Below are 27,014 nucleotides of genomic sequence, written 5' to 3' on the forward strand. Positions count from 1 at the left end.
CTATAGCTTACTTCATTCGTCGTTCCTTCTTCAGTGAGCCCACCAGCGACCGAGAGGTAAAATCACTGAACTCTGGTAGTTCCGAGCTGGGTTCGATTCTAGGTGAACGGGCTGGCTATATAGATATTTTCGTGGGTTCCCTCATGTGTAACTTCTATACGTTTCCCTTGGAAAGTCCTCCACGAAGACACTCCTCCTCTTAGTCATATAGCCCTAGTGTGCTTTTCCATAATCTAACAAACTAAACCTTCTTTAATGAAATTTTGGTTATGCAGAGTAAGGTGTAAGATACGTTCTGGATCACACGATTTTATAAGTGGAGAAGCGTATTTCGTACAAAAAACATGGGCGAAATCACAACCAGTTTTCAAGGCAGTATAGTTGCAACGCATGGTGCACCAGCGAATATTTTACTTTAGATTACCAAATACGACGATATTATATCGTCATTATACTCCATTAGAAAGTCATTAGAAATGCCTGAGAATCACAAACTTCAGCTAACAGTTAAATCCAACTTCATTTAACATTTTTAAAAAATCTGATGTGTACACCACATGACTTCCTTGTACGGAATATTAAATTATACACATTTTTTCTTGCATTTCATTTAAACTTATTGGACTGAATTAAATCTACTTCGTCGATAGCGCATAAACCACAACAGAATAAATGCACCATTTAAAATTCACTATATTTTTTACCATAGTGACACTCTGGCGCTACGCTAAGTTCCCTTAACTGGGTTACATTTCATTCATTTTATAACTCAGAATGCACAAAATTCAAATCATCCGAAGAATTATCTAACCGTTGAAATATGTTCTATTCAAATATTGTAATAAATATAAAACGATGTATAAAAGAAATTTTTTTTTAAAAAAAAGAAAAGAAACATCGGCCTCGAACAGGCAAAATAAAAAAAAAAGTGCGATGCAAGTAGTAAGTAAATCTCGGCGAAAGAGTTGAAAAGTTTTTATCCTCGCGCTATGGTGAGCACATATACGTACATACTGGGCAGCAAAGATGAATATTGCCACTCACTGCAATGAGGATTTCCGCCATACATTATTCTGAAAATGTAGTACTTATAACACAATACGTATCGAATATCGGGTGGACTGAAATACTTATAAAAAATGTTAAGGCCGATATAAGTAGATATTGTTGTTGAGTGGTTTCTAAAAACATTCTGCTGGCGTAAATCAGTTTTCGTTGAGTGAATTTCGAGCGAGATGCATTGCTACATGAATGTGGAATTTTCCGATATGCATTTTATCTATGGGGTTGTGGATGGAAATGGAACAGTTGCTCAAAGGGTGTATTAGCAATCGATTTCCAAAACCCCTTTAAATAGCTGCTCTATTTAAGCAGTAGTTACATAGATAAAATGCATGTCGGTGAGGATCACATTCGTCTAGCCTACATGCTTACTACTCGCAATTCGCACGGGAAATTGCGATTTACGCTGGCAGAACTCTTTCACTTACTATTCAACAGCGCTCTGTACTATTTCAACACTTCGTTTTCGCACATGCATTCCATTATGAAATTTGCTTCTTTCGGTCTCCTCTACCTGTCTTTACATTTTTTTACATTTTATCTTTACATTAGTGTCTGTTACTGTCATTTCCTGTTAAGTGCTTCGTGCTGATCATTTAGTAAGAAGATTAGAATAAAGCTAATGGAGAAGGAATAATTATATTTGTAAGAATAAATCTAATTTATACTTAAACTAACCGCTCGTTTAATCTTAATATTGGGCTGTCCGAAAAGTTATGATGCATTTTTTTCTATGTTCTTCAAAGGGCTTTAACTGTACAAAGAACAATGATCAGTCAGTGATATAGTACACGTTTTATACGGTAACTTTTTGCTTTCTTTTAATGAGCTTCGTAATTCCACATTCACAAAAGAACCTGGCTTTATTAGAAAATCTGAACAACGTGCTGATTTACGACTTCATGTGAATTGAATGTTATACTATGAAAGAAATTTTGAAGACACCGAAATAGTGAAAGTTTGAGGGCACAAGATTTGGCAAGTATGACACACGTGGCAACACTTTTCATCCGAACTAAAATATTTTTTGTCAGATGATCAAACTTGCGCATTGTCTTGCGTTATCGGGATGGAATGCAGTTCATAAATGACTAGAAGCTTTGACAAGTGAGCTTTGAAAGTTTCTGGAAGATGGATTCGTTGAAATCGTCCAGTTGGCGACAGCACACACTCGAACTGATTGTTGTCTTGTTGGTGGGAGCTTGGAAACAAGATTTAACACAAGTTTCAACACTGACAAAAATTATTGGAATTTGGATAAAAGTGTTGAAATGCCTATCATACTCAGCTGATCTTGGGACCTCAGACTTGTTTCCTCTTTCTAGAATTTCTTTTGCTGTATAACATTCAATTCAGATGAAGCCGTAAATCAGGACCTTATTCAGCTTTTCGCCGATAAAGCTAGGCTACTTTCGGAATGAAGAATGACGAGGCTCATTAAAAGAAAGTAAAACGTTATCAAACAAAACGGGCAAATATTCTAGTGACTGATCATTGTTCTTTATATAAATAATATAATTTTGTCTATTATCTTATAAATAATAAGATAATAGACAAAATGCATCATGACTTTTCAACAACCCAATATGATTGTTACTTAAAAATCTAGACCACAACGGCAAAATTCAAACTATATATTCACAGATAGTGTTTTCTTTCCTGTTTGCTTTTAATTTGCTCAGCATTTGGTGGGTGAGGATAAAATTAGTGAAGTATGAATAACTACAAATAACTGACTATATCTTATTTTAATATAATGATTGGGGTGATCAAAATTGTTATGTTCCCAAAGACTAGAAATACACTGTCAATTTACTGCTGAATTGTCAATAGCAGTTGTTTCAAAATATCTACTGGTTTTCCATTATCAGTATCACTTTTGTCTGTTTTTCATGTATCCAAAAATTGTCTGTATTACCATACATATAACTGTTTCCATTTTAGCAGTTCCTGTATCTTTGCTCTTGAGTTACATTCATACGAAACAAAAGACAGGACTTAACTTATTCGTTGACCGAACTTCAAGGACTTGCTTTGTTCGGATGGCTATGAAATTTAAACTACGGATGACGTCTGTAACTCTGTAAGTAAGTTATTGTTCGTGGGTTTTGCATTCGCGTGCAGCTTGAAAGTCGGAGATGATATTTAGCTTCACATTTAAAACGAAAATAAATTACAAATGAATAGTGTAACAAAAAAAGTCTTATTCGAACACAAAAGACCTGATGTCAAAGAATCTGAACTTGTATTTTATTTATCGTGCCTTCGTTTATTTGTTTTATTTTTGTTGAAAAATATTTCAAATTATCAGCCATGAATTTGAAACAGTAATTTGAGTTAAAGAGGAGCATGTGTGCGAAAATATATATTTTGAAAATAAGATCTACGAGTATAGATTTTCTCCTGTTTGTGTTTTTATACTTTTTGTTATTATAACTTGAATATATTTCACATTTGCGGGCATTATATTAATAGCTAGCAAAGCAATAAGTTTCTTTTATTTTATTAAGCATATCTAACAGTATCTGAAACTATTATTCAGGAGTTAGCTGCAAAGAACATTGAATTAAGCTGTAAAATTTTAATGCAAAAAAGAAACACCTTTTTAAAAATATCCTGTTATGAAAGATAAATTAGACTCGGCTGGAGATAATTTTAATAACTTAACTCGAAACGAACGATATCTAGGAAATATTCGTTGCTGACAGTCAAGCAGTAACAAGCAATAGTTTCATAATTTAACTGCACAATGAAACGATGGTACCTATTTCACATAATTCAACAGAAGGACTTAGTTATTTAGATCTCATACTTTATGGTGTAATTTATGTAGAACCCGACTTTTCTAACTCGGGAAAGGAAAGTTGGCGACACTTTGTCTGCCACAAGAAAGTTGCCATCTGAAAGAGATGATAGCTTTAAATCGGTTATGGCCAATTAATCAAAACGTGTATTTTACTGATCTGTGAGATTAAATATACGTTGAGGTAGATATAAAATACGAGTTTCATATATAATATGTATTCCAAAAGTTAATGCGTGATAAGAAAAGCGTACAGCTAGTAAGAATTTCACTAAGGAACGAAAGCTCTATTACTGCATATTTCCCTCTACTGGGGTAAGTCGTAAATTAATTTATATCACAAACAAATGAACTCATCTAGTTCATTAACCTTGATGACGTTAAAATATTTAAAATTTTAGGATTTGCTGAACAGCATGCAATTTTTTATAAAACTGCCTCAAGTCGAAGACAAATGAAAATTGTAATACCTAACAATGACGCTGAATCTCGCGTTAGTATTATAGTGTATTAAACTCCAATATTATTGACGTTAAATCCATGCTAAACCTGATAGTATACTCTAAATTTGTTCAAATGTGTAAAAAATCTAATATATTTGCCTTTACTAATCCGGTAAAGTGATTCAAAAATTCTAAGGTAAGTTTCAGCAATTCTTTCTAAAAATAAGTAATACTTGGGAATTAAAAAAAGAACAGATTATTTTAATAAAAAGCTAATGATAAAAGAATGATGGGTAGATAGTTTTAGCCTATACATTTGTGTTCAATATGATCTGAATATATAGATTTTGTCTATTTAATTTATAAGACCTTTTTCTGTTCAGAAGTTTAATACCTGCATGCAGAGAAGGAATTATTGAAAGGCAAAAGGCAAAACCGAAAAATGCAAACTAAGATTAAGGGGGATTCCTTAATATCTAATGAAAACTTGGAAACAAAAAAATGCTAAACATAAATATTTTAATTTATTACGCGATTATTTTCCCCGAAACTTACCATAATGTGCATATGCGTGAATATTCAAGTGAAATTTTAAATGAGATAAAGTATGCAACGAATAGAAAATACAGGGATGCAAAGTATAGAAACAAAAAATAAAAGAAACAAAAAAAATAAAAAAAAAAAAAAAAGGATTTACTGCCCAACCAAAAACAGTTTTACAGTCTTTCAAATGAGATAATTTTCTATCAGACGTATAACCTCCTCCATAAGAAAACCCACGATGAATATTTAAGTTAAGATGATATAAATGTAGATTTGGAACGAACTATCTGCCCTATTTCTGTAGATATCTTATGTTCTGTTTTTAGATTTAAATCTTGGAAAAAGTACAAAAAGGCTACACATCAGTGGTAACTCTTTTAAAGATGATAATTCTGCTTTTATTTAGGTATATAAGAAATCCACTTGATTTTTAAATTTTATTACTAATTTTCAATTTCTTTTACTTCTGTTATCAGCCCTTTTTTCAGCTTATTGAACTTTATTATTACTTTTTGGGGTATTCCGATTCTTCTCTACTACTCGTTAAATTACTTTTAGCGCCGTAAAATAGTTTTACACTTGTACTAAGATAGTTATAAAATCTATCTCCATTTTACACGTTGCAGAGCCTATTTACCTTGGTAGAATATGCTCACGAGAACATGATACATCTGAAGAATAAAAGTTTCCGAAATTTCAAAGATTTCTAAAATACATTTAGGAAAGGAACACTTCTCAACTGTTCAAAGACACAAGAGTTAAAAAGTAGCAATTACTTTGAAAACTATTCCAAATGCTCAAGTAGAACCATTCATTGTACCTAAACCAACATTTTAACTCGGACTTATAGCTTTCTGATAAAATTTCTTCATATATCCATCATAGATTAGATGCTCCATTCGGCGTGCGAGAAAAGAGTTTTGTAAATATTTGTGGCAACATCGGGTGGGCGAATCTCCAGGTGCCACGAGCTGGTAGTTACGCGGTGAGGAAAAATTATTTTGCAGTACAAGATTAGACAGTTGTATGTTCAGTTTAGTTCATGTGCGCCAGCTGTAAGAGGAGTTGAAACATGTCCATTTGAATTGGCACAAAAGATCTTGTGTTCGCTGAGCATTGTGAGCGCGAATACAACCCCAGATGTCACAGGCCATGATGTTTGTTCTGGATGGCTCTTTTCAGTTTTCTTAAAGTGTTACAGTACACTTCAGAATTGATTGCCGTACCACGTTCCATGAAGTCGACAAGCAAGATTCCATTAGTATCCCAAAATACAGTGACCATAAACTTTCTCGCTGACAGGCTTTCCTCAGACCCATGCCATGACTGTTGTTTTGTCCCAACATTCAGATGCGTAACCCAAGTCTCGTTGCCAGTCACTATTCTTTTCAAATACTCCTCCTCTTACTGGTAAAAAGTCTAAGGCAGCTCCTATTCTCCCATTCCATTAGTTTTGTGGATCTCTGTGAGAATTCTCGGTACCTATTGAGCGCAGAACAGTTGGTAGCCTAATTTTCAAATTTTTCAGAAATCAGCGTTATATTTTCAAATTTTCACAGGACTAGTTTCAATGGTTTTACCGAACCACCATCCTCAGCTGCAAAAGTGCAAATGAAAATTTGAAAATATAACGCTGATTTTTGTTGTTTGACTTCTGAATTAGTATTTGTTCGGCGTGTTATTGTGTCTTAATTATTAATCAGACAAATGTTCGAAAATTATTGGGAAAATTCCAAGATTGTGAATCGGCGGATCTGACGGGTTTTGTCACCAATTTGTTTGACGAGATCATCATTCACTACAGGCGGTCTCCCACTCCTTGATTCATCGAGTGATTGTCCTTCTTTCTTTAAAAAATCTCATCCACCAACACATTACATCTTCACTCACAATATTTGGGTCGTCTACGACGCACAATTCACGATGGATGTCTGTAACAGACAGTTTTTGTTGCCCAAAGAAATCGTATTACTCCTCTTACCTCGCATTTGGCAGGAGTTTCAACAGCAGCGCACATTTTATGACGCTAGAACCAGCATACGTGCTGTAGTACGACACTCTCACTAGGATAACAAGAAAGCTAACTGAATCACAATGTCTTGATGTAACAATGGTTGCGCTCTCCCCACTACTACTAGCGCCACGCCGCAACGGAGGTTAGTTTCCTCGTAAATTTGGAGAATGAAAATTTAATATATTCATAGATTTCTTGTAAACTGCTCAAACTACATATCATTAGCGTATTTTTAAGCAGCAAACAAAAAATGAAGATGCAACGAATGAAGATAACGTCATTTTACAAAGATTTTAATCAGGAAGAATACAATCCAAACTGTTTACAGATTAAATAAGTGTTCACAAAAAAAAAAAAAAAAAAAAAAAAAAAAAAATCACGCGGTAATAATTCATAGCTTTTCCACATCAAATGTTTAGTATTTTTGGGCAATGATAGAAAATAAGTTGTTTAAGAATATTTTGGGGAAAAATATCATCCTCTTTCATTTTGAATACTGAGAAACTTCGTTTTAAAGTAATAAAGTTGATAAAAAATTTGTTTCTGAATATAGTTAAACATATAAGCCAGAATATTCAAAATAACATCATTAGTTAACTTGACTTACAAACTGGAAAAACTGTAGAACCAGTTAAACTACATCGCAATGCTAATAAAACCTGTTATAAATTTTATTTTGCGCACAAAATATATATATCACGTACATGATACTCAGCGTTTGCACACTAAATTAGAAAAATTAACTTATATTGAAACGGAAAAGTTTTTCTTATTTTTTAAAATAAAGCTTTTATTTTATTTGACTGTCCTTCAGAACCTTGAATTCATAGATTTATACATATGAACGGGAAAGGAAATTACAATACTGTACGGCCTGGTAATATTATTATAGATGTATATATACAGTAGTATTTGTTAGTATTGTTTAAGTAATTGCATGTCAGTGCATAATGCTGCCTTTTCTTCTGACAACAGCAAAAGTAGTTCAAATTGAACAGCTTATAAACAAGTGAATGAAGGGCAGAAAACAATTACTGAAGTGTTCTGAAGGAAGCATCTTATATCGCCATATATCTCGATAGTAGATAATGATGGTGTAAAATTTAAGTACGTGGTGATAATAGCTTAAAGATTTCTCGCTCTAAATAAAAATCTTATCATATGTTACGCTTGATAAGCATTACAGTGTTACCAAAACATTCATCTTAGACACTTCATTACATACAAATAATTAAGAAACTCATGGGTGGTCGTTTCATGAGTGAAAACAGGAAATAAGCATCTGATTCTATGGTTTAACCATGCGGTGATAAGATTACTAATAAATATTACTCAGCTGCACAAATCATCAGTCAGGATGGGATGAATGGAAATGGAGATAACGTGAAAGCAAGCTTACTTGCTTTTAAGCGTGAGATATCTTCTTCCATAGATTTTTCTCAGTACTTCAGAATAGAAGGATAAAAAGATTGACCACGTTAAAATAAACATTTTGAAATTGTAAGATGCTTAAATAATCTAAGTAACTACTGTATAAGCTAAGGCCTTTGGCATTTAAACCTTTAACATGTCATCTTTAATAAGATGCTTACTTGTTCAATAAGTAAAACTTTACCAAATCCTTTTTACCTCGCCTAAATTGGTACCAAAGGCTTACGATATCGCAGGCAAATTCTACTACAGAAGTTAATTTATTATTTAATATTAGCATCTGAGAATCATCCAAAAGGCTTTACTAACAACATAGATCAAGAAATAATTTTTCTAAGGCCGCTTGATTTCAGGAAAAGGCGAATGGAACGAGCGGCAACAATATCAGAACAGAGGCCTTAAAAAAGGGATAACCCGTTTAAAGAACAACACGTTGCTAAACCATGAATTAGTTCGCATGTTTATGATGCCAATTAACAAAACCTTTAACAATTCATTAAATATATATATAGTCATTAGGTTATATCGATGCTGGAACGTGAAAAATATGCCATGCCCTCACTGGGATCTGAACTCCGGGCCTTCGAAACACCCGCCCAGTGTACATTCAGTTACATCACGAAGGAATACGGAAAGGAGGGGAAAAAACTAAAATATAAATAAAAATATGCCGAATGCTTAGTACCCCCATTACAATAGTTAATGTTAAAAAAACCTGTAAATTGGTAAGTAAGCAAGAAAGAACATGTCGTAAAAAAATTTACTGTCAAATTAACCTAGGGATGAATGGTTAAAAAAATTCAAATTTAAGTTACGAAATGGAAACAAATGTTTTTATATTGCTTAAATACTTCAGATTATGAAGATTATAAAATAAAATAATTGATATTTTGGATTGAGTAAAAACCTGAAGGTAGAAATAAACCGTATAAATTCAAGACACCAATTACCAGGAGGCGAACAGTGATGTTATCTTTTCTAATAGAAAATTTCGAGGTTTAAAAACTGAATTAATTATGTTAATTTTTAATCAGAAAATTACCTAAACCTATCATGTGAGACACGTCGAAGGCAACACATATTGTGTAATCAGACACACAACCGGAAATACAAATACTTAACATCGAGCTTCATAGGAAAATGTGCTTGATGTCATTAGATATGTACTCAGCTATGCAGCCATTGCCCGAGCTCCACTATCGACAATGAATATCAACAATGCTTGAAATCATTCAGAATAAAATGTTTAAAAAATGAAGGTGGGCAACTGCGTCGTTATTTAACAGAAACTGTAACCCTTAGGGGGCATCGAAAGCTAAATTAACGACCACTTACGTAGGTGCAACGGCAACATTTATAAGGCGGCAGTTCAAAGCAAAAGTGCTAATTTCGACCTTATGTTTGGTTTGAAGTTTTTAAAGCTGACTCCTCTCTACGCCCATATGCTGCCCACTTCCTTAATGGTGTTTAACTGAGGCGGGGGCCTTAGTTTTCTCCCACTGTTCTTTTCCTTTGCCCTAGATATCGTTTCTCACTGTGAAATTTTACTTTTTTCATCTTTTACATGAATTTGCAAAAGGCAATGGCGTAAGATTTCTTCTTGCTGCTCTCTGCATCTTTTTATAACTAAAGATGGTTAGCCCTAACTAAAAGATGGTTAACTAAAGATGGTTAACTAAAGATGGTTAACTAAAGATGGTTAACTAAAGATGGTTAGATAAATTAGGTAGCCATCATTTCTGATGGCTACCTAAAGTGTTATTTTCTCCATCATAGATAAGAATTTACAGTACAATTGAAGGAAAATAAATAAATTGGTTATCAATTGCCGGGTGTAACATACAGTAATCATAAGTAGTTTCAATTGGTGTTCAAATTAACAACCCCACCTCGCAATATCACAGTTTGTACTGACACAGGGATCAATGCTATTGATTAGCGAAGATGTGTCAGGTTACTGTGATAATAACTACTATGTGCATTCGAAGAATAGTGAGATGCGATAGTATTTTTGCGCTGCTAGTTCTTTTCCAAAGGTGAAGATATGAATATGATTGTTGCGTGATGCGACTATACCAGGATTCATGCGGCAGCCCAGTGATGTCTTGAAGAATTCTGGTGGCAATATACTCAATAGCATCCGTACAGCCTCAACATAACCCCAACTGATTTTCACTCGTTTTGCCTCCTCACAGTTAACATTGGAGTTACACGAGTATAATAATTAACATTAAAGTTACACATGGATAAAGTAAACTTTGAATAGCAGGTACATTGTATAACTGCGCCAGCAATCCCAGATATTAAGATCTTCACACTTCGATAGGATTACAGTCTCAATGTAGATGGAGGGAATGCTGGAAGATAAAACTGATTATTGTGTTAAGTAATATGAAGCATTTTTCTCTGTAGCCATTCGAAATTTATTTACTTACTACCTTAAGTGTAAACTAACTAAAAATTTATACATTGTGGTGGAACACCTTGTGGTTCAAACTAATGCACGAAAGAAGAGCTGAGCTATTTGCAGCACAAATCCACAATAAGCTAACTCCTTCTATAATACACAGAAGTGAACTATTGGCCAACACGAGTTCATACTCGAACGTTTACACTTAAATTACTACTCGCAACTAAGTCTGCTGAAAGCAATCTTAGCAGGACGCGCGTATGAGCAAAATTTACAACAAATTCAGTTTTTAAGGCACATTTTTCGCATATCGAAGCTGAGACGTTTGTAGGTCATTTCTATTCTTCTTTTCTACCCTTCCCCACATCATGGAATGTGCCAACAGGAAGTCATTTGACTTTTTTTTAACTGGGCTTTTGTGCTACGTGGCAGCTTTTTCATAAAATTTACGACACGCGCGTGGCCGTGTTTTAAAATTCGGAAAATATTTTTTCCTCAAATATTTTGTAATTTTGTATTATCAGTTGCCGTGCATTATTTTAATTTGAATACATTTGGCTCTGTAAATTTTATATCTGTTTTCATGGCAAAATATATGTGCAACCAGCTGATTTTGCTCATATTCTTCAAGAATTATCTGATGAAGAAACAGAAACCTTTGGATGGGAGAACAATAGCGATTTCCATTCCTTATTTTCTTTCCTTTCTATTTTTTAGAAATAAATAAAAACATTAAAGTTAGTTTAAAATGCGTTTTTGTAACCAGTAAGAAGTAAATTTCCTTGCAGAAGCAAGTAATGCTAAACTTACTTTTTTTCCTACCAAGGTGCTTTCCTTTTTTATTGCCTATACTTGTCTTTGATTAACATTAAAATTAGTTTCGATTTTAAAATATAATTATTAAATAATAAATTTTAAATTTTCTATAATGAAATACATCATTGCATTTCCACCTCACTAACATAAGAAATTAAAAATAATTTAATTATATTTGAATGTGATATCATTTGTACTTTGCAATAATCAGATTAATATTTTATTTCTTAACAAATTTATTATCAATATTCACTCATTTCTGTCGTTTTTCGTGCCAAAAACGGTAAAATAACGGATCTCGTAAAAAAAATACGACGCGCGCGTGCTAATGTAAAATTGCCAAGCGAGCATGCTGGAAGGTTAAAAATCATTGGCAGTAATAGCTGACGAACAACCCCGCTTTAATAATTATTACTTCAGATAAAGTTAATAGTCCCACATTGTTTAACAGTAGCGTAGGTTGCAGTCTAGAAACGGCAGTTTTAGGCTGATAGCCCTCGTGTGCTTTGTCATATTCAAATAACTACGCTTGAAGACAAAGTACTTGCTCATAACTTAAAATTTGCATAAATATCTAGTATAAGTAACTTATTTTAATGGAATTCAAGAAAAGAAAAACAAATATACAGCTTACATCACAAATGGTTAATAAAATTTAGAGTAACTGCCATAACGTGAATGGTGTTATCTGAAGACAGAACAGGAAGGACATTAATGTTGACAACCTGTTTAAAGACTACCGAATTAAACTCGATTCGAAATTCAAGTCAGGAAGTAAACAGCTTTTACCGCACTCAGAAGTTTATTTTTAGCTTAAATCTGCGTATCGGCCACTTTTTAATCCTAAGGTAATTACTTATAAAATGCTTACGTAACAGTGAACCAATAATGTCATTCGCAGAAACAATTTTAAATGCACAAAATGCTTTAAAGAATTTTAAACTCTGTTATTTTTTTCTCAGAAGAATAGGAAACATTAATTTATACTAGTTCCTATAACCACAGGCGACAGAGTTGTTTAATGATCTTGAAATACAGTGGAATTGCAGTTACCCAGATTTCGTGCTTTTCTTTTTGGACTAAGTATGAGTAAGCTTTTTTTACTAAATAATTAATTAGATTTTTAAACTAAAGTGTTTTTAAAATTTTCTTAGGTAACGGAAATATCTAATAAGCGTATTCTTTTAGGAAACTGCTAAATTAATATAAATAAATGTACATGACACGTAGATTAGTCTAAAATCCAATTATGCTTATCCTCTAAACATTGATAAAAAATAATTACGTATTACATATTGCCATGTGTTCATTCCAAGAAGAATTACTTCACTATAAGAAGTACTCCTTTTCTGAAAATAGATTTAAAGAACATGGTGACATCATGTCAGTTCCGTCTCTACGTGAAGAAAGTTTGTTTCATTATAAGTAGGGTAATTACAGTCAGTTCCTTTAACTGACCCTTCGGTGCCAATAGCACTGTTTCCGTGCGCATCGCGATGCACAGTTTCATTTCTGAGATCAAAATATAATTTCTTGTTCAGCATAAAGTACATTATTTTTCATTACAGCTTACATTATACAATTACGATTTACATTGCACTAATAACTTGAAATAAGCAAACATAAAGAGTGTGTAATTAATAACCGATTCTTTTCTAAAGTGAATAATTACAATGCTCGTTGTATGGCACTGCTATTGCGACGATCACTGTGGTGAGAATTGTTGTAAATTTCATTGAGATGCAGCATTTGTTCATAAAATACCCCATTACAATGATAGAATTATTAATATCAATTAGTAGATCTGCCGATAGTAGGCTGCATTGGACCCGCAATAATTGCTACAGCATAGAATTTTTGTATTGTGAAATTTGACATCATTTGGCCCCATTGCTTTGAAAATAAGGCAGTTGAAGTTGCAGATTACTGCTGTGAAGCAAAATGAAGCACACAAGCTCAACAATACACCGTCACACGAGATACGTTCTTTCTTTTCTTCGATCGTCAGGGGTGGTTTCATCAAGATGGATCAACTGCTCACACAGCTGGATCTCCGTAGCCATTATTCAAAAGTTGATTTCAGGATTATTGATATCGTGTTACGGAAACATTAGCTAGCCAATCCAGTCACTTAATTTTGCCGTTATTAACTATATCCTTAGGGGCTACCTAAAAGGTATGAAACACGCCTTCTTGCCATTAAAATACCGGATGTGGAAGTGTGTGCAACGAATTCCTCTGACGAATACCCTAGATCAGCGGTTCTCGAACTTTTAACTACTGCGTACCATCTAAACAAAAACTGAAAAACATTAGTACCACCATTACATTTTACAATAATTATTTTTAAGTTTCTCCATAGAAATACATTAAAATAAATATGTATATCTATACTATATTGCCATTTGCACAACCTATTGGCTCTTTGTATTAAATATGTACACATAAAAAACTATTATATTAAAAATTGATTACCGTTTTAATTATAAAAATTTCAGTTCTAATACTATTCTAAAATTTAGTGTGAAATTTGGGTCTGGTTAAGAGAGTTCAGTTTCTTATTTCATTTAGCTTTAGCGGTTAATTAGGATCCACTTTTAATTTTGTTCTGCATTTATATTTCAAATTTAACATGGAAAAAATCATTGTTCACACAAACAGGTTGTGCAGAAAAGCAATGCCCATTTGATAGCTTTATTTGAAATGCATTTAAATTCTTTTTTCGGGTTCAACCAAAAGTTAACAAGCGTATCATTTTCGAAATCTTCAGTGACAGTTCTATCACAGGAAATTTCTATCAATTGTTCTTTTTTATCAGATTTTTAAATTTAGCAGTTAAAAATAAGATGTTTATTTGCGTAACACCTATTTTTCTCTTGCGTACCCCACCGGTTGAAAACTGCTGCCCAATATGATATTTACACATGATGGCACCATTGCAAAACCTTGAACCATATAAATATATGTGAGAAAATACATATGTTCATTCTCCATTGGCGAACTGATTTTTTTTCCAGAAATCACTAATTGTTTTGAAGCAGGCTATAAATTTTGCTTACGAAAGTAAAAGGCCTCGGTTTGACTTGAATATTCGTTGTATGTATTTAAGGTATATCTTTATGCACTATTCTGTAAGAAAGATTTTTCTTTCAATAAATTAAAAAAAGCATATGGCTTCTAGCTAAGAATTTGCAATAAAGATGTTTATCAGACAGCTAGAATAAGTTTCAGCATGCGTGTCACGTTTCTGATGTGTACACGCGACATTTATCAGTTAATACAGTTGCAATGCAATATACTTCTTGCTTTACTAAACTGAATATGTTTGTTTAAACATATTAAGTTTGGAAAAGATAAAGCTACAGGGTTACGTTTGATTAAGAAGCCCTAATTTCGGCAGTAATAAGCCCACCAGCGGCCGAGCGATAAAGTGTGTCTAAACACTGGGGAGTTCGGTCCGCGGTTCGAATCCCACGAACGGGCTAGCTGCATATGTGTTTTCCCCCATGTGTAACTTGTATACGAGCCAGTTTTCTTCAGGATGTCCTCCACGAAGACACCCCCTTAGGTAGATAGCCCTGTGTGTTTTGCCATAATCTTAATATACTCGGCAGTAATAAAATATACAACTTAGCAGCTACATCCTACAATTTAATATTAATAAAACATGCCTAACACTTAATTACTTAGTATATAAGAATAAATTGTTCCTTCAATTTGTGATTTTTAATGTACTTTAGTAATGAAAACTGATTTGGATGTTTTAAAAATGTCAACAAATGTAACTTAAATTTGCTTAAAGAGGAATTTCTACCATAATTGTGCATCGCTGATCATCGTAGTACATTCTGGATATCAACCATATTTTATAATTTTATTTCTAAAATATTGTTGCGTACGTAAGGTTCATTATGAATTGAATGCACAAGTCCAATGAAAAAATGAACAAAATTTATTATTATCACAAATAAAATAAATGCTTAAATTTCCTCAGATATTCGTTCAGTATTACAATATCTCACAATAGTTATCTTTTAACTACTCAAACGTTCAACAGAACTTAATTCAAAACAGCTAGAGAAAGCTAATTCGCGAATTCGCTACAGTCAACGAGAGCAGTTTTCTAAACAAACTCTTAAAACAACTAACTAACGAATTGAGAGGTTTTCATGCCGCTTGTATAAGCTTTTTAAATGCGCGAGAATTTCCTGGTATTTTCTTGAACTCAAAAAGAGATATTTATTTATTAAATGTTAAATGCACGTGCTCTTGTATTTTTAATTTTCCGACTTAGCTTTCTCCTAATATTCGTCACGCGCTGCACTGCACGGGGAATAAAACAATTTAATTTATAAATCTACCAACATTAACTAATTAAATACCAAATCCGTAACAATATAATGAATATGAATCAAAAGAATACCTTGTACTGTCCTTGACAAGTAAAGTGTCATCATTGCTCTTTGTATTTAAAGTAGCATTTTCACTGGGTTCTTCATGAGAACTGTCTTCTGGCAATGAAGTATTTGTTAAAGGGCGCGTCTCAGTAGGTCTTGGTGGTGGACAGAGAGATAGAGGTGGAGGGGGTAATGGTGGAGGCGGAGTTGGTGGTGGTTCTTCGGTAGCCAAAGGAGGTGTTGCTTCCTTAGTGTTGGCACGCTGATATGCTAGGAGCTTGACATTATTGTTTGGTACCTCATTATTTGAATTATCCATTTCGCTGTGACTCTTTACCATACCTAACGGAAAAAAGTTTCTTATAAAATAACAGTATTAAAATAAAATAGCATATAACAAAATACATACAGAAAAAAAGTAAAATATCTGTAAAATGGAAACCATTTGGAATTTCTGAGGTTATATTAATGAAAGGAATGTTTCATAGCAGATAACTGAATATTGTAGACTCCCTCTTAACCGCTCTCACTTTAACCGTCTGTTTTCTTAAAACCTTTTTTCTTCATAAAACAATGCTTCGTTGATAGTTCTATGCAAAAACATTACTTCAACCAAATAAACAAAAATAGTTATATAAGAATACTGCTAATATTAGCTTAGAAACATCTGAAACTTATACTTCAGTAATTGGTTGTTTATCTGACCCTTTTAAATTCCAGTCCCTTCTTGTGTATATTTTCGCTAATTCTAGTTATTTCTTTAATTTAAGTTAATTTGAAATAATGAATTCGGTGAAGTGAGAAGAGATGTGTCAGTCATTGAAATGAATAATGAAATATATCAAACAGCAAAACAAAACACATACAAACTTAATATTTATAAAAAAGAGGTGTTTGCTTTAAAACGAGAATTAAAATCAGAACATCCAAATAAGAACTGTTGATATTTTATCTTAATTAAATAAATTTTAATGGATATTTATTTATATATAGTCTTTTAAATTTAGTTTACAACTCATAAATGTTATTTTGTATACTTTTCCGTATTAGCCAACCATTCATTTACGAGGCTAACGTCCGGTCCCATAGTTAATCGAGAGTCTGTTTTTGCTGTTATTGTTTATTAATGCTCATTTATCTGATCTATAGTCAGCCGAAGCCCACGAAATTCCTCGTGGCGAGGAGAACAAGTTTACGCTTGTCATTGGCAACAGCCTTCAGCACCTTAGCCGTGACAGTGTGACTTAGCTCAATTCAGCCCCTAATTTTGATGTATAGCACGCCGGGAGACGGGTACGAGAGGATTCTCCCACCCCTCTTCCTCTACCACCAATCTCTTGAGAAGACTTTCGGCTAGCCGCATACTTAGAGTGCCCCCATGCCGCACGGAAACTATAAATTTACAAACATCCATGCCTTCTCTGGGATTCGAACACGGGTCCTTCGGTACGGCAGTCAGCAACACTAACCACTATACCGGTTGGGAGTCAAAAGTGTGATGTATACAAGTTTAATACTTTAAAGAATGTTTGAAATACAGCTCATTATACTTTTCAGAGTTTATGTAAGATGTGGTACCCAGTTGACTATCTGGAGGGCTGATTTTAGTCTCCATAAAACCCAGTTCTAATCCCATCGTTTCTGAAATATTTTAAAAACACAAATTTATACCTTAAATTTTTTTAACGTTGTCTATCCGAAGCAAAGAATCATTGCAAGAGTTGCAAGCATAAACTTTTATAGCTGTTGCTGTTTGAATGCTGTTTTGTGCCAAAGTGGGTACCAGAGCTGAACGTTAGAGTGTGAGTTGTATCAGTCATTTACACACCTGTAAAAATACTGCAGAGTTTAAAGTCTGTATTATCTTTTAGCAACAAAAATATTTCAGCGTATATTGCCTTCGCGTAACGTTTCACTAGTGTGGAACCAACTCTAATTCTATCATTTTTTTGGACACTCGTTATTTAGAAATACTTATATTTCCATACAAAATTATTTATGTATTTAGAAGGTTAAAACGAAACAGTATATAATATGATAAAACATTTCCAAAAACATTTGATCTTACTCATATTATAGTCATACTAGCAATATGCAATAATACAATTGTAGTAGTTTTGAGGCCAAATTTCAGTACTTTGAGAAAGAGTCACATCCATTGTTTAGCAGATTATACTGCTATGATATTTAATCACAAGACTTTTCGTTTAGGGAAAATCGGTCAGGTACTGATAAAAAGGCAGTTGCATGGGTTTTATAATTTCTCTATAAATCAAATTTAATGATTTTTTAACATATGAAAATATCAGTTTTGTAAACAATGTCATTTCTAGATATTATTTGATACTGATCAAATATCCGCGATTAATATTATGTAGCACTCCTGTCCGGTCAATAGGGCTTAACTGGTGTGAGATAGTTACCAAACCTCCCGAAAACTACAAATGTTTGTAATTTAACTATGTAGGCATTCATAAAGTAACTGATAAAAACACAAAACCACCCAATGTCATTCACCTTAATAACCTGAGAGATGACGTATTTTATTTCATATTACACAAAGTAAATCAGAAAAATGATTTTTAATATATATATTATACAAATTATATCTGGGAGATGGTTGCTTTTATTTCTTCTTAAACAAGTAAATCTTAAAAAAAAAAATCTGATAATTTATTGTTTCTACTACGTTTATTTGACAAACTGTAGCAAAAGTTTAATGAGAGCAGTACGTTAATTTGACAAACTGTAACGAAAGTTTAATGAGAGAGGCAAAATTAAAGTGTATTTAATCAAATCAACAATTTAAGGATTACATACACTAATTCTTTCTAATAAGAGTAAATAACATTTTTATGTCCCCTTTGTCACATAAACCAAAATGCCCGAGTTCGACTCTATTTTGGTGTCTAATTCAAGTATTTAATCGTACTTTTCTCATCATGTAAAAATGCATATTATTAATATTTAGTCCATAATCGTAAATTTCTACATGCATCGAGAAAAGAATTCATCTGAAAGCTGGTAGTATACAACTTGCTGCTCCACTGGGACTGAGGAACATCTCACGTATTTATACGGCAGAAGTCAGCAAGCATACTAGTACTTAAAACGTTTTGACATTCTTTCTTAGAACTAAATATTTTGGATGAAAACGCTCATTTCTTTCACAAATTTCCAACTGAATATTTTATAGCTTTCTTCCCTGCATTTCCAACGAAAATTTTAGAAAATGTTCTTGAATCTTATGCAGCATTCTCGAGCTCAACTGCGGATAAAATTTCGTATCTGAAAATAATTTTTTAATTTATAATTCCATAAAAATACATTCTTTGATTTTATCATCACTTAAACTGAATAATTATTTCTCAGGTATATGGGTCTTAGACCCATTTGTATCCATTACTTTGAACAAATTTCTTCATAATCTATAGCGTAAATGTGCAGTGAAGGAAGCTACATTTTGGGGGGAATCCATATCTGCTTGGCTGATGACATTAAACTTTCATGAAGTTAATGATGCTGAACTTCGCCGATGTGTCTCAGTTTAATAGTTTTTTTTTTCTTATTTGCTAAAGGAACAGCAGTATTTTAAGTAGCCCAGCAGAAGTTCATTGAGGAAAGCGATTACTTTGTATGGACTCCTTAGAATGGCTACAATAAATTAGGTGCCATGGTAAACCGATAAGCAAATTGTCGCTTTGTCTTAGTGAAACCACTATAACTCATATGAAAATTTAAAAGAGACTTTTTACTTTAAACTTTAACTTAACACATGCATGGCTCATGCCTTACAAAATCATTCACCGCTGCTTCTAGTATTTAAATAAAGATAAAATATTAAAGTAAAATTTAAGTAATTAGTGCTTGAAATTCATAAGGAAAACTTCAGTTAAGCTTTGGCTCAGGCTTCTAAATGTGTGAGGATCACGGCTAGCAATAGGCTAAAGCCGATTTATATAATTCTTAAAGCTGAGCACGTATGCCAGCGTGGCTGTCAATAGCTCACTCCCTGACATGAAGAATTCTGTTCTTATATACACATTAATTAAATTGCATCCTCGTGAAAGTTGACCAGGATGCCACTAAAGATAGAAATGCCAGGAGTGCCACTAAAGATAAAATAATAAGATAATGAGTTAATAAGCATGAAAATCTTACAACTTTAAATCACCACAATCATTTAACTTGTATTTTTTATATCAGGATTTTTATATGAAGTCTTTCAAATTTGCATACGTTCCTTTTACATTCGCAACATATTAGCTAAGCTTTAAACATTAAAAAATATAGCAGAAAGAATTAAGATAATTAAATTATTTTATTAATGTTCTTTAAAAGATGTAACAATATACTAAATTATTAAATCCTTATATACCAAATTACTCAAGCGAAACTCAGTATGAAATGTACTAAAATCATTGTTCGTATTTTAATTTTTCGACGGGCCCGATTTGTGTAACTGTTAATTGACAACTGGAAAAGGAGTTTAAAAATTGAAAATAAGTATGTAGAAAACGCTCATAAAACAGAATTAACTTTTTCTATAATTTAAACTCCAATATAACAGTAAATATTATTTAAACTGCGACATACCTATATTGTTATAACGAATTATTTATATTATTAAATGATTATTGGAGAAGTCAAACAACAAAAATCAGAAAAATTTGAAAATATTACGCTGAATTTAGTTGTTTGACTTCTCCAGTAATCATTATTCGACGTGTTATTTTAACCTAAATTACCAAATGATGTCAACAAATGATATTACCCAAAAATAATCAAACAGTGTGACATTACGCGAAAACGTTCAACAATCTCTGATAGAAGATATAAAATCAGAACTAGAGGAATACATAAGACACCTTCACTTACTTCTTTTGTGAAGAAAACATTTTTTAACCAGTGTCATTGATGAAAATAGCTTAAAGAAGCTGACATACAATTTTAATTGCATGTATTTTACTACTATCTTATTAGTAGATGAAAAGTAATTTTTTTTTCGTGATAAAACACATAAAGATATTTACGATTATTTTATGAAAGTGTGCAAAGAAAAATAGAATTATTATAAGATAAAATTAATCAGAAATAATAAAAACAACTAAATAAACTGCTAGCGTTAGACGGGAACGTATATTTAACAGATCACAGACATGCAAATACGATTTGTAAAGAACACGGAGTGCTGTGCAATATTAATCACGTCAAGACTAAAAGCAGAAAAACTGCATTTCGTTCATTATACTTATTTCGTTTAAAAGATATAAATTTCAAGGCACGTCGCCGGACAATTACTCTCGATGTGAACGTGCAAAGTAAACTCAAACACACAGAAAAGCTGTGAAATTTATTTTGAAACAAATAATTAAAAATATCTCTATTTTGCATCATAAAGAATTGTGACACAACAGTCACGCATCGTACGCGAATGTTGAGTTTCCCAGATACTTACATAAAATATGCATATATATTCATTACTTACTTGTATAGTTCTATTTATTTTTAACTGTTATATTTAGATACTATACTTACACAGCAGCTAATGCAATGCAAATTATGCATATGCAAGAAATTTGCAATAATTCTTATAATCGTTAATACAGGGTTATTCAAAAATACCTGACAAAAATTTAAAGGCAAGTTAGAGAGGACAGAAATAAGAAGATTTTGTAATACGAGTAGAATACTTTTACGGAAATTGCACGCTGAGATGATACACAGCGCTGTTTGGCGTTAGGTAGCTATATATTGTTTATCGTGTTCCGCAGCACTGAATAGGGCACTACAAGTAGGGCGTTAGGTAAAACCGTTCTACTGGCGTAAATATTCATCCTTCTTGCGAATTTCGAGCTGTATGTATCTCTACATGATTCCGAAGTGTCATCAGCATACATTTTCCGTATGGAACTTGTTAAAACAGAACAGCTATTCAAAAGAAGTACAGAGATCGATTCCTAAGTACTTCCTTTGGACAGCTGCTATAAAATAGATGAGCCAATAAATAGATGCATGGGAAATGACGATATAAACCAACAGAACGCTATTATCTAACTCTCAACAAGCGTCCTGAACTACGTCAACGTGCCATTTCCGCGTAAACATTTAATTTCAAAATCTGCTTATTTCGGTCTCCTCTACTTGTCTTTATATTTTTGAGTTACCATTTATAAGAAAGTAATACTCATTATATACACATTCAGGACAGACACAGCTGTACCATAATTCAAGAAAAGCAGATTGCGGTATAATAACAACACTATTGATTAATTTATCACTGTTCTGATAGAGAATGAGATTTCAAGAAATGTATCACATATCATTAATTAGGTATTATAAAAGTCTGCAGACATTTTCTAATTTTATATTCAGTTCATTGATAACGTTCAATCGATGCATATCGAACGTATATAGCACAGAGCAGGGGTACTATATTGAAACCTTGCATTATAAATCTCAATCAAACATACCTACCCTAATGCGCCAATCCCATTTTAGAGAAGCTGTACCTTAAAATGTGTTTAAATATAATGGATCAAGGCTTCTCACTCGTGATATAGCTTAAATTTCTGAACCACGTTAAGCTGATGCACCATCATATATGTATAGGAATATCAGTAACATGTAAAGCTACACAGAGGAATAGTAGTGATGGGCGTACCTATACTGAGATGAGCATTACGTATGCTAACTACCTTGATCATATGTCCTTGGTACTACTACGCATCAGAACTACTTAAGTTATACATTATATCTAATGCTTTACTTATTAGTTCATGCTTTATGTAGTAATACCTCCCTGGTATTAGATATTTTGAGTTCATTAGATTACGACAAAGTACACTAAGGAAGAATATTTTCTGAGACTTTCTTCTGGAGTACTTTCTGAGAGAAACTGGCTAGTATCTAAGGTATTAGCCATACATTAATTACTAGCAATATCGGTGCTACATTGCATTAAACTTAGTTTACCAGAGCAGTTTTAAATTTGTCTCTTAAATCTGCAGCTAAACATTCATGCTCTTAGGCTAAACCTGCTTTCGTTTGATTTATCTGATGACCATCTGTGGTAACTGAGTGCTATTTTTTGCATAAATAGGAAGGTAGACTTGAAAATTAAGTTAGTTAGATATTAATGTAGTGCATAAAAGGTTTGTTACTAATTTTCAAAAAGGATAAAGAAAAGTAACTGATCTTCACAACTTAAAAAACTTACTACAGCTTCTTCAGTTTTTTCCCACAGTGCAGGCTAAAAGGGGAACGAACATTCTTAAATGCTGTTCAATAAAGTAAAACTCTTACATCTAAACTCTAGAATAATTTTAACAAAAACGTAAATTGAACTCTGATTTGCATTGATCTAGAAAGATTGTATGAAGGAAAGTGCGTACTGTTCATGTAAACGTAATCTAATTATTGTATATAAATGTAATATATTCTCCCTTTATATTTACTAGAAGTGGCGGTGTAAATTATTTTGAAGAATCTTTGAATTAGGATTTCTTTCAGAATAGAATGGAATCGTCTCGGCCACCAGGAAGATAGGAAAGGTGAGAGATTTCTTTTGACTTTAGAATTCCGATCGAGAATATACAATGGTAAAGACATTATAAGTCTATAAAATATTAAGTATGTTTATTCCGGAGGGTGATTGTCAAATATATAAAATATATAAAAATATCAAATATATAAAAATATGTTTATTCCGGAGAGTGATTGTCAAATATATAAAATATATAAAAATATCAAATATATAAAAATATGTTTATTCCGGAGGGTGATTGTCAATTTCAGTCTCATTTAAAAAAGAGAAAATATTCCTCCAATTGACTAACTCATTTGAAGTCACGGATAGGTAGATAAACTGGTAAGACAGGTAGATTACCACAAAATGTGCGAGGATTATCTTCGTTTAAAGCGATGGATTGGCGGAGAAAATGAAAGAAAACAGCAACAGGTATGCCTAAAAGAAACTGGGTCTCAATTCAAGTAGTTTTTTTACTAGTTAAGTGAAACTCAGACAAAACTGTTATATTTGATGTATATGTTAATTTAAGAATAAATAACAAAATCAGTTCTTTTAATTAGTATCATTGTTAAGCATATTAAGAAATTAGTTAGCTGATGGAAAAAAGTTGATAAATAACTGTAATTAAGGAACTTTTTATTCATTTAAAATTATTATAACGTATTACTTAGTAAATAAAATAGCTAGTTATGTTATTTAGATAGTTAATTATAGTAGTAAATATTAAATAAACTTTTTATAAAATTTCTATGAATTTTTATCTGTATTAATTATTTCAGGACACAGTTTACATAGAAAAGGTTTTACATTAACTTTCTAATTAATTACTTCATTTTAAAATATTGACTTAATGGTCTGTTTAATCACAGAATTAAAATTCCTTTCCAAGTATTCTCCTGTTGGAATATTAGATAGTAAATATTTTTTTATTATTATTTCTTTCTTTCTTTATTACAAACTTCTTTAATTATTTTATTTTTTGTATAGCGTTAAAGACATTAAATATTTATGCCAGTGTAATTTAAAACATTTTTATGTCTACTGGACTGAAATTCAGTTTTTGCAGTTGCGATGGCTCTCAAAAGGTGGGAAAAAATGGTAGAAAAACTTGTCTGGAACATTTACCGTCTTTCTTCGAAAATGCATGACCCACATATTTCAGTTGCTGACGTAAGATAGTATGTAAACACTTCGCTTTTATACATAAGCGTAGAACAGCCTCTAGCTAACGTGGCTCGGTGGTCTAGGGGTATGATTCTCGCTTTGGGTGCGAGAGGTCCCGGGTTCAAATCCCGGCCGAGCCCTACTGTCGGTGCCCTTTTTGAAGTTTGTAGTTTTTCTAAACTTAAATGGGAAATAATGAACGCAATTTCCATACAAAAAAAGTTAAATTAATGACAATTTTGGTAAATGAAATTTATTTGTTAAATACTCATTTTAATTAAAAAATATGTTTTTATTTAAAAAAGTTCATAATTATCATTTGTATGGAAAACAAGAGTAATTGATCCCAAAAATTGAAATGGGTTTAAATAATATGATTAAATAAATAAATATGCAATAAACTGGAGTAAGATTAATAGTTAAGCTTACAAAAAATTACTTAGTTTAAAAGAAAAGAAAACCTTTTTTTCATCGCATTTGAGTATATTAAAATAATCAGTAAGATGGGATAATCTATTTCTAGTTTTTACTGAAACATTTCTAATTTTTTTCTAAAGCATTTCAATCAAGATATTGAAAAATGCCATATAAATAAAATTAATATAAATTAAACCTTATCGCTGAACTCAATAGTATGCTTATTCGATTTATCTGAGATATGCCTCTCTATCAATAAATATTTTAATAATAAATTAAAATTTTTGTTTTTTAAAAAGATCTAGGCCTTTATGTTTAACTTCTCAGCTATGGATTGGATTAACTAAATCTGCTTAAGGAAAGGGATGCCTCTATGGAGAACATAATAAGGGAAAATTGCTACACGTGGAGAAAACTCTCTTAATAAAGCATTCTTAACTGTAGAACTCAGCTGCAGTTCTTTCTGTCTTCAGATTCAATTATTTTTCACATATAATTTTATCATTTTGAGCGATCTGCAAATCTTCTTTCCATCTGAAAGAGAGGTAAGGTTGTTGATTACAACAAAACAGACGAAGGCTTGCTGATTACAAAGAAGTTACTTTTAGGAGTGACTGCTTGGAGAAACTTTAAAGATCTGCTTGTACTAATCTTAAAGAGGAATACGAGTAAATCTTAAAGAAAAACACGAGTAAAGAGTAAAATTTTCTGGCAGGTTAACAGTTCCGTGACAGTAACAGTAGCAGTAAAAATATTCTCTAGATCTTTTTTTTTTTTTTTTTTTTTTTTTTTTTTTTTTTTACGGCGAAATGTTCTACTGTGAAATTTGGAAGTATATGCATATATTGTTCTGAGGTATTCAATATTCAAGTAACAGTACTTTATCAGCAAGAGGTATTTAGCAGAATAAATAAAGATTAAATAATATGTTAATGTAAAGTTTTTTCAAGTCAAAATTATTTTCCGTAGACATGAAAGTTAAAAGATAAATATCTGATGCAGTCAGAGACTTATGTTTACCAATTTGCATTTTAAAAGACAAAATTTCGCATTTTAAAATGGATAATCACTACTCCAAAATGAAGCGTTTAGTATGAAGGATTACTATGATTGATTATGATTGATTTAAAAACTATACTATGATATACTATGATTGATTTAAAAACAAAGCAAGAGATTATCTTAAGACACTAGAAAACGTAATTCAGTATTATAAAATGATTTATTGATAAGATTTGTTTCGCACCCTTTCTCAGTTTTTCAAGACACAACTCTCTACATCTATGTATTCATGAGACCAACCACTTTTACCGTTCAAACCAGCACTTGTAGAGCTGCGATAAATATAAAAAGAAGCTAAAACATCCTATGACTTTTAACTTATTCATTAGTAAAGATTTTAACAAATTTTTTATTTTAGGAGAAGTTGGAAATATTCGAGTCATTTAGTTTCACAAAAGCGTAAAGAGGTTAATGGTATTGTAGAGAGTTTTAAAAAGATTTTTTTTTTGGATGTCAGAAAACTGAAGAAATCCGCAGTACCCTCGCCGGAATGCGAATTCCGGACCTCCGGAATACGCGTAAAGCTGGCTTCCAGTTACACCACGACGGCATGCGGAAAGGGAGGGTGAAAATACCTTATAATATCAACTTTAAAAATAGAAGTGCATGGTAAGGGAATTAAATTAGAAATTTAAATTTAATAAGCTGATTTAATGCTTACGACAGATTTTAATAATTATTTTTCTAAATCTGGATTTCCCTTTGTAAAGGAGAAAACTAATATTCTTCTAGAGATTTAGCAAGCGTCTTAAGCATGTTAAATTTGAAAAAGATATCTAAAATCTGAAATTTCATGATTTACCAATAAAGCTCATTCATTCATATGCATCCGTATTTCACATATGAGTAATATTAACTTTCTTTAAAAGCTTTACTTCATGTTCAGAGCTGATGAAAATTCGTGATGGTTTTACATCTAGA

General features: G+C 32.2%; 1 protein-coding gene and 1 non-coding gene across 3 annotated transcripts in view; one reads left to right on the forward strand and one right to left on the reverse strand.

Annotated features, from left to right (window-relative positions):
• The window catches only part of LOC118187443 (proton channel OtopLc-like), an 87,917-nt gene that overhangs the window by 31,008 nt on the left and 29,895 nt on the right, over nucleotides 1-27,014 (reverse strand). For both annotated transcript variants that reach the window (XM_035357667.2, XM_035357666.2), the window contains exon 2: nucleotides 15,946-16,261. In XM_035357667.2, coding sequence (XP_035213558.1) covers nucleotides 15,946-16,259 — 314 coding nt within the window. In that variant the 5' untranslated portion in view covers nucleotides 16,260-16,261. The remainder of the gene's footprint in view (nucleotides 1-15,945; nucleotides 16,262-27,014) is intronic.
• On the forward strand, nucleotides 24,683-24,754 carry TRNAP-UGG (transfer RNA proline (anticodon UGG)). Its single transcript has one exon. It is a non-coding gene; the product is annotated as a tRNA-Pro (tRNA).

This window comes from Stegodyphus dumicola, chromosome X2, assembly GCF_044657685.1.
Source record: "Stegodyphus dumicola isolate Sdum_Otavi_A_Nest chromosome X2, ASM4465768v1".
Lineage (NCBI taxonomy): Eukaryota > Metazoa > Arthropoda > Arachnida > Araneae > Eresidae > Stegodyphus > Stegodyphus dumicola.